Raw genomic sequence first — 15,995 nt, forward strand, 5'->3', positions numbered from 1 at the left:
TTTAAAATTGATTTTGGGCTGTGCTGAGTCTTCCTTGCTGCATGTGGGCTTTCTCTAGTTGCCCCAAGCAGGGGTGTCTCTTGTTGGGGAACATAGGCTTTGGGAGTTCGGGCTTCAGTAGTTGCAGCACACAGGCTCAGCAGTTGTCGTGCACAGGCCCAGTTGCCCCAAGGCCTGTGGAATCTTCACAAAACCCAGTGGACCACCAGAGAGGTCCGAAAAGTTTTAGTTCAGGTTCACTTGAGAGAAACAATAGCTAAATTCTGGTCACTCTTCTGCTCATGTGTCATTTAAGGAGAAACTTGACAGTGGCTTAGAATGTTTGCTTTCACAGCTTTAAAATAGTTTGTTTTAAAATGCTTATATTCTCTCATCTAATTGTAGGTATCTGTGCTTGAAAACTGGAAGGACTTGGAAGTGTGTAAGTTACGGAGCATGGAGTCACAAGCCGAAGGGCTTCTCAAGAACTTGAAGCTAATGAGCAGGTACTGTGGTGTCACAGGTGTCTTTCCACAATTGTTATTGAGGAAATAAAGATTAGGGCTGACTTGATGAAAAATTATATTCAGTTCAGTTCAGTCGCTCAGTCGTCTCCGACTCTTTGTGACCCCATGGACTGCACCACTCCAGGCCTCCCTGTCCATCACCAACTCCCAGAGTTTACTCAAACTCATGTCCATTGAGTCGGTGATGCCATCCAGACATCTCATCCTCTGTCGTCCCCTTCTCCTCCTGCCTTCAATTTTTCCCAGCATCAGGGTCTTTTCAAATGAGTCCGTTCTTCTCATCAGGTGGCCAAAGTATTGGAGTTTCAGCTTCAACATCAGTCCTTTCAATGGATATTCAGGACTGATTTCCTTTAGGGTGTACTGGTTCGATCTCCTTGCAGTCCACGGGACTTTATTTTTAATAGTTATAATTTACACATGTTCAGTCATGGGAAAATCAAAACATATCAACAAAATGATAAATTATCCTAATTTTCAATTGAGTTATAACTAGTTAATTTAGCTTTGTGGTAAATCCATTAAGGTGTGGGGGGAAAAAAAGAAAATTTATATATAGTTATTCACTAAGTAATATATAGTGATGGTTTAGTCACTAAGTCATGTCTGACACTTTGTGACCCCATAGTCTGTGAACCTATCAGGCTCCTCTGTCCATGGGATTCTCCAGGCAAGAATGCTGGAGTGGGTTGCCATGCCCTCCTCCAGGAGATCCTTGCAACCCAAGAATTGAACCTAGGTCTCCTGCATTGCATGCAGATTCTTTACTGACTGAGCTAAAAGGGAAGCCCAAGCAGTATATAGAAAACTTATTTTCATATCAGTAATTACATTTCTCCAGGCTAATTTTAAAAGGTTGAATAGTAGTCCAGTGTACAACCATGTCATGATTTATTAAATAGCTCTGTAGTGGGAGAGCTGGGTTGTTTGCACATTATGCTATTCAGAGCTGCACTGGGGCACATATCCTTATAGCTAAATGATTAGTCATTTCCATGCAATGAATAAATTCCTGGAATGAAGATCACATTTTTGAGGCTTTTCAACAGTGGCCTTCCATAAGAATAGTTATTTAACAGTCCTACCGGTAGAGTGTGGGAATGTTGCTTTCAAAGATATTTACAAATGGTCATTTTTTCAACTTCCCTGGTGGCTCAGACTGTAAAACGTCTGCCTACAACGCAGGAGACCCAGGTTCAATCCCTGGGTCAGGAAGATCTCCTGAAGAAGGAAATGGCAACCCACTCCAGTATTCTTGCCTGGAAAATCCCATGGACGGAGGAGCCTGGTAGGCTCCACAGTTCATGGGGTCACAGAATCGGACACAACTGAGTGACTTCACTTTCTTTCACTTTTCTTTCATTTTTCAACCCTCCATAATCTCTACCTGTTTTTGTTTATTTTGCTTTCTTTTTGGAATAAGGTTTACCATGAGAAGCCAGAGAGTCCTTCAGTCTAGAATGTAGCACTTTTCTATAAGGATTTTTGCACATTACTTTTCATCTGGTCCTTTTATCATATTCCACATACAGGTATTAACTTTTTAATTCCTAGTGTTTTTTTATTTAAATTTCAAACCCTCAGTGTTGAACCAGAGATTCTACAGGTCATGGAAAAACAGTTTTAATGTACAGTTCTTTTTTCAAGATTAAGTTTTTTTCACATCAGAAAACCGTTCTGATTAAAGGTAAACTGGTATGCTGATTCAGATTACAGGACTAATACATCCGAGGTTGAGATCGTGTGGTGTTCAGTAGCCAGTGTGCAGCATGCCACGGGCTCTGGATTGTGCATCTGGGAAACAGAGCTCTCAGGCCGCGCTTTATCTAATAGCACTGACTCCTTAGTAAGCCTCATGGTACACAGGTGGTCTTTCTTAGGGGGTCTGTGCTAACTCTGCTCATTCCACCAAAGGGTGGCAAAAGAGGAAAGCCATGAAAGCAGTGTTCTGGTTCTTCTTTAAGATGTGTGAGAACAGACATAACCACGGATTGGTGGGAGTGGTCTTCTCGATTGGAGTAGAAAGCTTGTGTGTCACTTTCAGTAAACCAGATTCATGAGGTGCTGAGAAGTTTAATGTAGCCTGTTAGACCCCACCCTTTGTTTTACAGTGAAGTAGGGATGAAGGTTTTATTGGAATGTATCCAGGCTGCCAACTTTTGACCGTTTTTCAATGCTAAGATAGCCTTTGATGTTAAATACGAAGATGTCAGCTGAAGAATTGTCTAATCTTCAAATGTGAGGAGAGAAGGTAAAATTCAGGAGAATATGTGCTCTCTGTCCACCAGTTTGGGGCTTTGGGTTAGGTCAGTCGATAATATTTCCTAAAGTGTAGTGACTTTGTAAGATACACAGTTCTTTAAAAATCATCTTTTTTGCTATGTGTGCATGATCCTGTTTCTCTCATTATCTTTAAATGTTTATTTTCATTTGTACTTTAGTGCTTTCAATTTTTAAAAGTCTTCAAGTGGACATCAGCAGTTTTATGTTTTTCTCCTCTGTCAGTGATTCGGCCGCATATTCTGACATGGACTCAGACATACATTCATGGGAATCGTTTCTTTCTGATGTTAGAAAAGAAATTGAGAAAGCAAAGGTAAGTTATATGGTATTTTATCATTCTGTCAAAATCTCTCTGATGGTTATAATTCTAAAAGAAGTAGTGTCATACTGAAACTTTCTTTTTGGGGCTGTTAAAGACTTTTTTTGTTGTAATTAAGACTTTTTAATGGAAGACATATAATCTTGTTAACTATTTAAGCTCAGCCCTTGATTGATAAGATAGCAAAGTTATGTTTGATAAGGCTTAGGGCATTCTAGTTAATAATTAGAGTAATATTAGAGTTAATTAGTTAGAATTAACAGTTCTAGTTATTTTGAACTTCTTTCCTTACAAGAAGTAACCTTGCATCCCAGATATATTTCTTGGGAAATGGTTGAGCATTTGTTATGTATGTATAGTAAGGGGGAAAATAGTATTAATGGACAGTTGTGGTTTTCCTTGGAATTTGTTAGAAAAACTTAACATTTTCCTTTCTACCTACAGTCTCAGTTTGAAGAACAAATTCAGGCAATTAAAAATGGTTCTCGGCTCAGTGAACTTCCTAAAGTGCAGATTTCTGAGCTTTCGTTTCCTACCTGTAACACAGTGAGTCTGTTACATCTCTTTTTTTTCTTTTTTGAAGGAAACAGTACTGAAAAGGAGTGAGGCACAATTTCTTTACTAGCTGGCCACAAGTAGTTTGTTGTTACTGGTTTGGGAGTGGGCGTGAGCTGGGTGAATAATTACCTTACTGTCTGCATCAGGTGCTAGGTGAAGCCCTCATCAGAGTGGCCCTCATTTGCCCCTCACCCCATGACCCTTCCGTCTATGCGTTCAGCCTCAGCTAAGGCATTGGGCTCTGGAGCTGCAGTCAGAAGCTGATCTTGAAAGTGTTTTTCTTCTCAATACTGTGCATTCTTAATATTCAAACTTACTGTGGATTCATCTGCAAAAATAGAAATAAAAAAAGATTTAAAACGTTAAAGAGGTTAGCCACTTTGAACTGCGTAAAATATTCTGTTGAGCACCAGTGTTTTCAAGTTCTTACAACACATACAGAGGGGGAAAAGCATGAGATCTCAGTAGAATATTTTAGTGTTAATATTTAATTCTAGTTTATGTGATTTTATAAATGACTCAAAAGAATTTTAAAATTGAAAACCTTGGGAACTCTCAGGGTGCCAGGGGCTTGAATAATTAGAACCCCTAAAAATGGTTTACTTTGTGTGTCACGTCTCCGCTATTCATTCATCGGGTATTTAGTGGTGATCAGATGCGGATTAGATGCGGTCTGTGCCCTCAGAATGCACATGGGTTTGGGAGTGACTTCAAGCCCATAATTATAAGCAGAGTGCGCCAAGAACATAGAATGCCATGGCAGCAGAAATCAGGGGGAACTAACTTAACCCCAAGGCCTAGGCCTCAGCAGAAGCTCCCTTGCTGGAGGTCTCAGTGAGCCAGAGATCTGGAATAGGAGTTCACCAGGCAGAAGGAGGGAGACAGAAAAAGAGAGAGAGAGAATGTGTGTGTGTGTGTGTGTGTGTGTGTGTGTGTGTGTGTGTGTGTGTGTGTGTGTGTGTGTGTGTGTTTGTGTGTGTGTGAGAGAGAGAGAGAGGAGGGCTGTGTGGTGTGATGTTTCAGGGTCAGAACGTTCAGATGGAGGAAAATAGCGTATTTGGAGGCTAGAAAAAGAACACTTTTCACAGCTGTGAAAGAAGTTCACTAGGACAAAGGGGACTGTAGGGAAAAGATTGTGATACCGTACCCACGGGCCAGAACAAAGGGAGCCTTGTTCCGTAAGGTGTGTTCCGCAGTGTGGACTTCCCCTCAGTTCACTGAGCAGCCAGTGTAGGTTTCCAGTTAGGAAATGACGTCAGCCTGACTGCAGTGTGGAGACCTGTGGGAGAGGGGCCCAGGCGAGGGATGTGCAGCGGATTGGGTGCAGCTCGCTGTCCCCACTGGGCCCGGTGAGAGAGGCAGCGGGGCTGGAGGGAGGAGAGCCGTTTCCTGTGTTCAGGTGGTCTGAAAGAGGCGCTGCCTGTGCGGTCAGGGCTCAGCATGAGTGTGTCGGGAGTGGACGCCAAATCTGGTCTGTGTCAGGTGGCGCCAGAGGAAGAGCAGGTGAGGAAGCCTGCCTAGAGGCTGTGTTTGCAGACAGAGTTTGAGTGCCCTTGGAATCACCCAAGGGGAGCTGCCTTTTAGGATGTTTGGATCTCAGGAAGGTATTCTAGAGTGCAGTCGTTTAAAAAGGGGGAATTATTTGCAACAAGCATGCAGTCGTGGAGGTGTGAGAGCGGGTAGCCTGGGGTGCAGACTGGGGCTCTGACAACATGAGGGGCCTCAGCCCTTTGGCGTGGACTGCAGAGCTTCGAGGAGAGCCCAGCAGGGCCTGGCAGTGTGGAGCCCTGAACAGCTTGTTTTTAGAGAGTCAGTTACTAGTGACTTTTAAGGACAATGACATTTAATTTGTTATAGTTCAAGTTCTGTGTACTTGAGCAAGCAGGATTCAGTATAGTTGTGCTTAATCATTAGTCTTTGTTCATGGATCTAACTCTTAGTGATCAGCTTTTGTGGTGTATTCCTCTCAGATTCATCCTAAATTACTTCCTGAGTCTTCAGGCCAGGATGGTCAAGGTCCCTCCACTTCTACAAGTCATGGGACCGGAGACCAGACAGCAGCTCCTGAGGAGTCAAGTCTGGGCTCTGCCGCTGACAGCCCAGTGGAGTCGCCCTTCTACAGCCAGAAAGCCCCCCAGCTGCCAGAGCGTGAGGGCACTGACCAGGCAGCTGGGCCAGAACCAGGCCTGGTGGCTGATCAGAAGTTACCTGTTGCTCCAGAGCGTGCCACTCATCCAAGCCAGTCTCCAAAGAAGCCGTTCAATAGCATTATTGAGCACCTGTCGGTGGTGTTCCCTTGTTACAGCAGGTACGAATCTAAAACGTCAGCAGCACTGGTAAACGCTTTGTTGAACTGATGTTTCCTTATCAGATAACAGTTTGGCCAATTAGGAGCTGATGTGGAAAGTACTGTGCAATTATTTAACTCAGAAGGACAAACACCGCATTTGTCTTCCTTTTGTAAACATAAAAGTGAGTATTTTCAAACAGATTAATCCACACTCATCACAACCCATGGCAATTTGCTAAGATTTGGATGAATGCAGTAACATGCTCCAGCACTAATTATGGAATCAATAAATGAACTTCAGAACATTAGTTTTGTATCATTTCAGGGGGAAAAAAATCTCACATATATCAAAGAAGGCAGCAGCAACTTACACTTTGTTGAACAGCCCCTTTGGTTTGTTAGAGGTGTGAGGTGAAGAGACTGGATACAGCTTGCCAGTGAGTAAGGTGTGTGAGCATGTTGTGGAGGGAGAGGTAGGGAGAGCTGATTTACAATGTGTGTTAGTGTCTGCTGTAAACAAAGTGGATCGGTTAGACAAACACATATGTCCTCTCTTGCAGATTCTTTTCCATGTGGGTCATTTCAGAGTATTGAGTAGGCTCCCTGTGCTGTGTAGCTGGTCCTTATTAGTTACCTGCTCTATGTATAGTAGTGTGTATATGTCAGTCCTAATGTCCCAATTTATCCATCCCCCCTTTCCCCCCAGGTAACCATAAGTTTCACATCTGTGACTCTTTCTGTTTTGTAAGTTCATTTGTACCATTTTTTTAGTTTCTGCGTATAAGCAGTGTCCTATGATGTTGGTCTTTCTCTGACTGACGTCACTCAGGACAGCCTCGAGGTCCATCCGTGTTGCTGCAGATGGGGAGAGCTGCTTTTAACTAAGGCAGCCAGAGTCATCAGTTGGGCACTTCCAGAGTGCTCCTGCATCGACCTCTGACCTCACTCTCCACATACGTACGAGGGGGCAGAGCGACTCCTTGTCTCAGGCCAGAGGGAAGGTGAAGTGGAGGGAATGTCTCAGGGATACAGCGCAGAAGAGAGGAATTCACATCCAGGAATGATCCTCTGCACCTCCCGTGTTACTTCTGTCTTTGACACAGTATTCGTCATAGTCTCTGGGATGAACTTCTGAAACACAGTGGTTAATTATGATTGGCCAGAATTAATGTTTTGTGTTTGTCAGTGGAGCCCTGGCCACTTGGAAGTAAGTGTACCTTGTCTGCACATGGACATATTTAGCGTAAGTTTGAGAAGCATTGTAAGTTCTCTCAATAGCAATTACCATGCAAGTTAGTAAAAATAGTCAAGTTGTAATTACCAGAAGGACCTTACAAATAAAATTGTTTGCAGTCCTGTCTAAATTTGGCAGAATAAACATATGTTGCTTATGTTAACTTGCTTTTCTGCAAGTTAAAGCATATGAGGTATTAGTGCTGTAGATACCAAGTTCCTATTGATTAATGATATAATCACATCTACTGCTATCTGTGAAAAATGCAGGAAAACTGTGAAAACTTTGTCAGATCTTTATTTTATTTATTTATTTTTTTGTCAGATTTTTAAAGGGAGAAAGTAAAAAAGTAGTTTGTTCTTAGACATTTTATTGATTTCAAGTCAGATCCAGTGGTGTCTGATCATTCAGTGATTTTGCCTAAAGCTACAGTATGTCCAGGCTCTTAAGAAGTCAGGTTTCTAAGTAGGGAAGGAGATCTGAAATGGATCTGTCAGGTATGCTATTACTTTGAAAATATATTAAAGCAAATATTTTAGGAATAATGTTGAAATGTTCACAATGCTTTTTTTTGAAAGAGTGATTTTGCTGCTTTTACTACAGTTACTGTTGTTTACAAATGAATTATTTGTGTATCTGATTTCATTTCTTTTCAGCTGCTGGGTTGATACTGGACATAATATTTCTTCACAGTAGAAAACTTTGACTTTGTCTTGACTTCCCCACTTTCCCTTTCAGCACGGAGCTTGCTGGTTTTATTAAAAAAGTTAGAAACAAAAACAAGACCTCTCTGTCTGGATTGAGTATTGATGAAATTGTGCAAAGAGTGACACAACACATCCTTGATGAAGAGAGAAAGAAAAAGGTCAGTGTTTCATTTAAATTCATTATATACTCCAGTTTCTTCCTGTTTATTTATTAAATGTGAGAATTGTGGGGGAAAATGCTTCCAACAGAAGATGGGGAGCGATGTAGTAGACAGTGCTGACATTTTGGGGTAACTGAACTTGCTTCCCTACTATACATTCTGGCCACAGCCAAATCCAGGAAAGGACCAGAGGCCGTCTGCACCCAGCTCTGCTGTTCCTGCACCCAGGGCTGCCCAGGACCCGCCCTCCGTGCCTGTCGGAGCATCACCTGAAACCAGGGGGCCGAAGACCGAGGACGTCCCTGTGAGTGCTGTGTGCGTGACCGTGGCATTCCCTCTGTTCTGTGAAGAGCAGGAAGAAGCAGTTGTTAGTCCATGATGGAGCCTCATGTTTTTCATTTCTCGATGGACTTTCTTTGAGCTTCCGTTAGAAGCCACGTTTAGGTGACTTGAGTGTTCGGTTAGAGGAGCTGGTGACTATCGAGGTTCTCCCCACCATTGTGGGGACTTCAGGGCCCCTGCATGTGGGGACAAGAGGCGCGGTGGCCACACCATGGACATGGGGCCTGTAGACGGTCAGATCTGTTCCTCACATCAAGTGTGAATAGTTGGCAGAATAGATTTTTGACCGGTTTTCTTCTATGTGACCATAGGCTTTGGAATCACACGAACTTGGTTTCATCACTGATAACACTGTAAGGCTGGATCATATCTGCTTGTTGGGGTTGTTGTCTGGATGAAGTGCTATGGTGGGGTTAGCAGGGTCACGTGCTGTTCTCGGAACAGACTGGCTGCCTCCCTCCCCTCCCCTTCATGCGCCTGGGGACGGGGGTTGGAGGCATGCTGAAATGGGCTGAGGTTGCTTTTATTTGATACACTGATTTAAATAGTTTATTGTCCTTTTAGACAATGAGAATGTTAGTTACATAGAACTTTCTATAAAATACCATTATATCTACGATCTCAGTTGATAAGGTATTATAACTGTCTTTATGAATGAGGAAACCAAGGCACTGATGACTCATGCTTCTGGCTGGCGTTATTTCCTTTGATTTGTGTGTGCGGCGTGTAATCCCCTGTCGTCACCCACACGGACCTCACACACGGGGGACCATGCAGTAGGCACTGAATATGTGGGTGGTAGGGAGGCGGTCCCCTGGGTGGCTCCCACCTGTGGGCTCCAGGGGGAATTCTGGCGTAGATCACATCTTCCCCTTCTGTCCAGCTTCAGGTGAAAGTGAAATGAGAAGAGCTGCAGGCAGAGTGGGGTCGGCGGTGCAGGACTGCGCGGAGAGCGCTGGTTCGCTGACCTGACCTAGGTCGTGCCTCCTTCTGTGAACTTGTTTTTGTCCCTCCCATACATTTTCACTTTTCACCAGCCTTTGGAGATTTTCCTCGTCACGTACACTTGGGTGCCAGAGGGAACCCCTGCCCCATTGAGAAAGCTTATACCGTGCAGAGCATTCCTGCCAAGCCTGGCTGGAATCCACTCCCTCTCAGGGGTATCCAACTGGTTATGTGCTCTGTGGTCCAACAACCAGACCGGCTTCTCAGCATTCTCACTGATTTGTGTGTGAGTGTGCGAGTGCGCACATGCACACTCGCACACTTATTGGCCACCCCAAGTTAGATCATAATCACCTTTCAAGGTGAGATTACTTTCTGCTTCACAGTTCATGGTAATAAAGACGTGAAAGCTGACTTATAAGAAAAATATGTATTGAAACCAAGACTTAATTTGCTAATCATAGGTTTTTTGTATTTTTTAAGTAACAATGTTTTGTATTTTTAACCACAAAACCACAGAAGTAATGTGGTTCTTAATAGAAGAACCTTCTTTTATTAAGAAGGTTCTTAATAAAAAGAACATATAAAGAACCCCCAAATCCACCCTGTAAGGGTAACCAGTCTTATCATATGGATGCATTTTTTCTGAACTTTTTTTTTAATCTGTCTGTATATGTGAATTTAGTCAAAACCATATACATATATTTGTGTTCTTTTTACTTTTTCACTCAGAAGTACATTGTGCTGAATTTATCATGTTGGGAAGTAATAACTATTTTTTTTTCTAAACTTTGTGCTGTGCTGTGCTTAGTCACTCAGTCGTGCCCGACTCCCTGCAACCCCATGGACTGCAGCTCCCCAGGCCCCAAGGCCACCTTGCAGAGGCCTTGACCTGTCATTTCCCCCAGCGCTGTTGCCTCCAGTTCTCCCAGACCCTTCCCTGGGGGCCACAGAGGGGAGGGGAGGTGAGGGGAGCGAGATCGCGTCTGTCCCATCACTGCCTGGTGCCCAGTGGTGGCTGCAGTGCCCTGAGAGGGACAGAAAAACCTGTTCAGCAGTTCCGGGATTCACAGCCTTCAGGCACTGCCCTGACCCTACGCCCTGGCCATCACCCACTGCCGGGGCTGCATTCACTCACTTTCTGACAGTTCCCAGAGCCTCCCTTTGGTGCCAGGTTCCTCACTGGCTGCTAAAAACACACGGAAGCAAAGGCATTTCCTGCCTTCAGGGTGCTCAGAGTTAAGAGGGGGGAGTGAGAGTCAAGGAGAAGGCCACGGCATGGGGCGGGTGCTAGGGGCTGCAGGGAGGCCATGGTGCCCGGAGTCCTAGGGTGGCACCGGCTCCGCTTCCAGACGAGAATGCTATCTCTGTCCCCAGACTGAGTGGCCGGGCCGGGAGCCCTCCCACTCACCTGTGTCCCCTGACAGGGATGTTGCTGAATGAGCCATCAGTTTGTTTTGATTTGATTTCGCAAGTAATCCCGGAGAAGGCAATGGCACCCCACTCTGGTACTCTTGCCTGGCAAATCCCATGGACGGAGGAGACTGGTGGGCTGCAGTCCATGGGGTCGCGAAGAGTCGGACACGACTGAGCGACTTCCCTTTCACTTTTCACTTTCATGCATTGGAGAAGGAAATGGCAACCCACTCCAGTGTTCTTGCCTGGAGAATCCCAGGGACGGGGGAGCCTGGTGGGCTGCCGTCTATGGGGTCACGCAGAGTCAGACATGACTGAAGTGACTTAGCAGCAGAAGCAGATGCAAATAATCCACATTCATAGAAACTTTAGAAAAATAGCAAAGAAAAAGTTAAATCTCTCAACCCAAAAGTAGCCAGTCACCATCATTAACATTTTATATCTTTCCAGATTCTTTTCTAGGCATCTCTATATACAGACATTCTATCTCTGTTTAAAAACCTAAATTATATAATTATATGATACCTACTGTTTTGTTAGCCTACTATTATTCAGAGAACTTTTGGGACCAGCTTTCTATACCTGGTGGCTCAGATGGTAAAGCTTCTGCCTACAATCCGGTAGACTCAGGTTCGAGCCCTTGGTCGGAAAGATCCCCTGGAGGAAGGCATGACAACCCACTCTAGTATTCTTGCCTGGAAAAGCCCATGGATGGAGGATCCTGGCCAGTTCATGGGGTCACAAAGAGTCGGACACGACTGAGTGACTTCACTTTCACTGTCACCTTCTGTACCAAGGATTATGGAATTCAGTTCCATAATTTTAATCAGCCCCACGATAATCCATAGTGTAGAGGTGTCATAATTTGTTACTGTCTCCAGCTGTTAGATAATTAGATGAATAGTTAATTTGTAATATGCAGCTAGTACCATATTTCAGGTATGGAATGGGATAAATAGGTATTTGTAGTATTTTAACTGTGAGTGAGTTAACTGTATAAATCATGATTTTTATCTGAGAAAATGAAAACTTTGTATTTTCCTAAGAAATGTTACTCAAAAATAAGTTGTTGCCTCAGTCTGCTTAACTGTAATTGAGAATAATTTGCACCCTGTGCTACAAAAGTTTTGGAAAGCCAATTGTGGGAAGAGTCCTTTATTAATGGGATACATTTGTTTCCGCAGGTGTCCTGTGCCAATTCCTGTGAAATGTGCCAAGAAGCATTCAAGTCCAAACACGCGCGTGAGCTGCAGTGTGGGCACAGGCTTCACAAAGGGGTGAGAGTTCTCTGTGGCACTTTTCACGCCACGCATCCTGACTTTCTTAGAAAAAAGAAAGGGACTTTTTCCCCTAGGCTTCAGTCCTTGCATCTTCCAAGCAAATTCCAAGGGTGCTGTGTGCGTGGCCATCATCCCCTTCCCCGAGACTGTGCTGGGGGAGGGGAGTGGACTCTGGGCCTCTGGCGCACTCTGCGCGGTCCTCTCCATGTTGGGTGGGGAGAGCACTCCACTCTCTCAGTCGCTAAAATTCAAAGAGTGTGATTTCCTTACAAGCTCTTACACGCCCTGTCAAACAGATAGACGGTGAAATAGCTTGTCAGTTTAGTGCCGTGTGTGAAGTAAGTTTAACACTTTAGAGAAGACAAAGGAAACCTGACAGGCTCCACTGTGCCTGGGGAATTCTGGCTTGGGCCCCTCCAGGATGGATGTTAGCTGTTCTGGGGTTTTGGGTGCTGTGAGCACTCAATTTGCACCCCAACTGCTGGATTAGAGCCCGTGCCGTCTCTGCTCTGTGAGTGTATGAATCCCTGAGAGAAAGGGCGTGCACTCTGTGTGTGTGCACGTGCGTGTGCATGCGTGCACTGAGTCGTGTCTGACTCCTTGTGACCCTGTGGGCTGTAGCCCACCAGGCTCCTCTGTCCATGGAATTCTCCAGGCAAGAATACTGGAGGGGTTGCCATGCCCTGCTCCAGGGAATCTTCTCAACCCAGGGGTCAAACCCGCGTCTCTTGAGTCTCCTGCATTGGCTCGTGCCGCCAGAGTCCAGGCCGACCACAGTCTCTAGTATGCCTGTCTCCTTCCTGGGTGGGGGTCCTGCCAGGCCGACCACAGTTTCTCGTGTGCCTGTCTCCTTCCTGGGCGGGGGTCTGGCCAGGCCGACCACAGTTTCTCGTGTGCCTGTCTCCTTCCTGGGCGGGGGTCCTGCCAGGCCGACCACAGTCTCTCGTGTGCCTGTCTCCTTCCTGGGCGGGGGTCCCGCCAGCCCAACTGCAGTCTCTCGTGTGCCTGTCTCCTTCCTGGGTGGGGGTCCTGCCTGGGCTCTGAGCTTACCGCACTTAGCTCCGTAGCAGCAGCAGGCCAGCCACTGTGTGTGTGCAGACTGGGGAGGGACAAGGAACAAGACCGGGCAGACGGGAAGTCCAAGGGCCCGGAAAGTGCCAGCCTCCAGCAGTCAGGGCAGCTGAAGCACAGACTGGACTGGAGCAGAGCAGGAAGGGGAGGCACAGTTAGACCCTGAGGCTTCACGGTCACATCCTGAGGTGCGAGTCCTTGTTCTTGGGGCTTGGTCCAGACTCCTGCCCTGAGCAGGCTCTGGTGTCCCTGGGTGTTGAGTGGCTCAAGGTCCCCCTGGACGTCACGGGTGATAGCTTACAATGAACAGGGTCACGTTCATGGCCTCTGAAGGAGAGAATTTGGTTTCCAGGCCAGAGATGAGGTTTGATCACTCAGAGGTTTTGTGTAGCAGAGTTTTATTACAGTGAAAAAGGGACACAGAAAGCTTCTGAGATAGACCTCAGAAGGGAGTAGAGTGCCCTACCCATCTGTCTTAGCAAGGCCTTATATACGTTTTCATTTGGTTACCAACAATAGAGAGGTCTTACCAGACCCACTCGCACAACATAACTCTTAAGATAACAAGTTTAGTCAGAAGGTTCTTGTTAAGAAAGAGAAACTTGTCTTCAAACAAGATACAATGTTGTTACATAATCATTAGTACAGAGCTTAAGGAAAAACAAAGGGCTTCCCTGATAGCTCAGTTGGTAAAGAATCTGCCTGCAATGCAGGAGACTGTAGTTTGATTCCTGGGTCGGGAAGATCTCCTGGAGAAGGGATAGGCTACCCACTCGAGTATTCCTGGGCTTCCCTGGTGGCTCAGCTGGTGAAAAATCCTCCTGCAGTGCAGGAGACCTGGGTTCGATCCCTGGATTGGGAAGATCCCCTGGAGACGGGAAAGGCTACCTACTCCAGTAGTCTGGCCTGGAGAATTCCAAGAACTGTATAGACCATGGGCTCACGAAGAATTGGACACGACAGCAACTTTCACTCTCACTTTTAAGGAAAAACATCCCCTGAGCAAGATGACTTGTTTTGTTGTGTAATCATTAGCTCTGGGCTTAAAAAACGTCTTATAAGATGAAGTGTAAACAAACAAAAAACATCTCCCTTTCTGAGGGCCTCAGACTCCAACCTACCCAAGAGAGTCACTCTCTCACGGTGAAGTCGCTGTGTCTGCCGAGGCGAGTGGCGCAGGAGAGCTGAGGTCCCCAGGCTCCTAAAGGGCCAGCTGATTGTCTTGTCTCATTTCAGTGCTTCAAGCAGTGGCTGAAGAGCCAGCGCACCTGCCCAGCCTGCCTGGGTCACGACCTCCTGTCAGAGGAGTAGTAGCTGCCCTGCTGGAGGAGGCCCGCCTGCTATTCTCGGCAGCTACAGCTCGCGCTGGAGATACGCTGCTTGTTGAGTTGGAAGACTAGCAGTGTACTAGCAGACACCTGAAGCTTCTTTGCACTCTGTGTCGCAGTGCTAATAAATGGAACTCTTTAATACAGCTGAGAGTAAGTAATTTCCCAACTCTGACTAGATATACAGTAATTGCCAAGTGGTGGCTGATAAAATCACGTGTAACCCCTTCCTTCTGTAGTTGGGGCTGCTGCAGAGGCGCGCTCTGAGATGGAAGGAAAAGACAGTGAGTGCCTCAAAGCAGGACTCGATTATCAGCATCTTTGGCCTGCTAAAGTGCCCCACAGGAGAAGGTTTTTGAGATTGGTATTCCTGAACTTATGCCTACATTTTTCCTCAAAGATTCTGTGTTTTAAAAAATGAGCTTAAGCAGACCACCTTTTAATAGGTTGTAATGTTAATACTGGCTGATTTCAGACTAGAAGATTCGTCTCCTATTCATGTGATTTTTCATTTCATTATTTTTTCTTCCCAGTAGATGTGTAAGTGCTTGTTTTCCATCTTTCAAAGACACAATGATTTTTGAAAATCAGTTACAAAACCCTTACTAACATCAGCCAAGACTTCTTAACCCCTGAAGTCGAGGCTCCCTCGTCATCATCCCACCCTCGGGTCTGGAGCGGACTGTTTTTGAATACCTTACTGTTCTCATTAGTGACCTCTGTCCCCCTCTCTGAGTTAGACAACAAGCTTTTGGGTATCTGTCTGGCACACAGCAGCAGCTGAGGGAAACAGTCACTATCATTCCCTTTCCTTACCCCACCACCAAAAAGAGACACTTGTATAATTAGACAGTCCTGAGATGTTGCTGTTACAGCCGTTCGTGTTTGACATTTGTGTAGAGTAATGCATGCACGTGTGAACTGTAGCCTGAGAACAAAACCACAGCTGCATTAGACAAACTGCTTATCTTCAGTGACTTATAGACGGTAGTAGACATAGAACCATGAATTCCGGGTACATTCCATCTCTCTCAAACCAGAAGGACCAAAAAGTGTTTTCCCATGCGTTCTCTGTTTCCCTCAGAAGCTTAGAGTCCCAGGTTCACGCGCTGACGCAGTCGCCTCTGTCTGCTTTGCTTCTCCCTCAGTTTTGACGTCTTAATGACTTAGTGCATAGACGCTTATTCCATATTTTGAAGCAGGTCCCTAAATCATTGTCTGCATGTTCAGAATAACTGAGGACTTGCAGATATGAAGGTACACAGGGACCCGTGTGTAGCAGCAGGCGCAGCGGGAAAGGAGAACAGCTAGAGTGAGAGGATGTGTTCGTGCATAACCTCAAACTGTTACTTGTGAACATGCCTTACACGTGTCCTGTGTCGAAATAAAGAGCGTTCTAAAATAATAGCCGTGTTATCCATTCTTTGTCTAATTTAAAGCAGTCTGCTTGAAAATTCAAGACATATATTATGCTACCAATTTAAAAGGTGATTTGTTTGGACAGAAGAGCCACTGTACATCTTGAGGAGTCTAATCAAGAGTTCCAAGGGCATTT

General features: G+C 45.4%; 1 protein-coding gene across 2 annotated transcripts in view; it reads left to right on the forward strand.

Moving 5' to 3' along the window:
• Positions 1 to 15,804, forward strand: part of TTC3 (tetratricopeptide repeat domain 3) — a 112,824-nt gene extending 97,020 nt beyond the window's left edge. Inside the window, exons 38-45 of one of the 2 annotated variants that reach the window (XM_068960788.1) lie at positions 385 to 485; positions 3,012 to 3,102; positions 3,553 to 3,654; positions 5,637 to 5,974; positions 7,929 to 8,055; positions 8,228 to 8,371; positions 11,946 to 12,038; positions 14,349 to 15,804. In XM_068960788.1, the coding sequence (XP_068816889.1) occupies positions 385 to 485; positions 3,012 to 3,102; positions 3,553 to 3,654; positions 5,637 to 5,974; positions 7,929 to 8,055; positions 8,228 to 8,371; positions 11,946 to 12,038; positions 14,349 to 14,423 (1,071 nt within the window). In that variant the 3' untranslated portion in view covers positions 14,424 to 15,804. The remainder of the gene's footprint in view (positions 1 to 384; positions 486 to 3,011; positions 3,103 to 3,552; positions 3,655 to 5,636; positions 5,975 to 7,928; positions 8,056 to 8,227; positions 8,372 to 11,945; positions 12,039 to 14,348) is intronic. The other variant, XM_068960712.1, reaches the window with a different exon arrangement.
• The last annotated feature ends 191 nt before the right edge of the window (positions 15,805 to 15,995 follow it).

The sequence above is a fragment of the Capricornis sumatraensis genome, chromosome 1 (assembly GCF_032405125.1).
Source record: "Capricornis sumatraensis isolate serow.1 chromosome 1, serow.2, whole genome shotgun sequence".
Classification (NCBI taxonomy): Eukaryota; Metazoa; Chordata; class Mammalia; order Artiodactyla; family Bovidae; genus Capricornis; species Capricornis sumatraensis.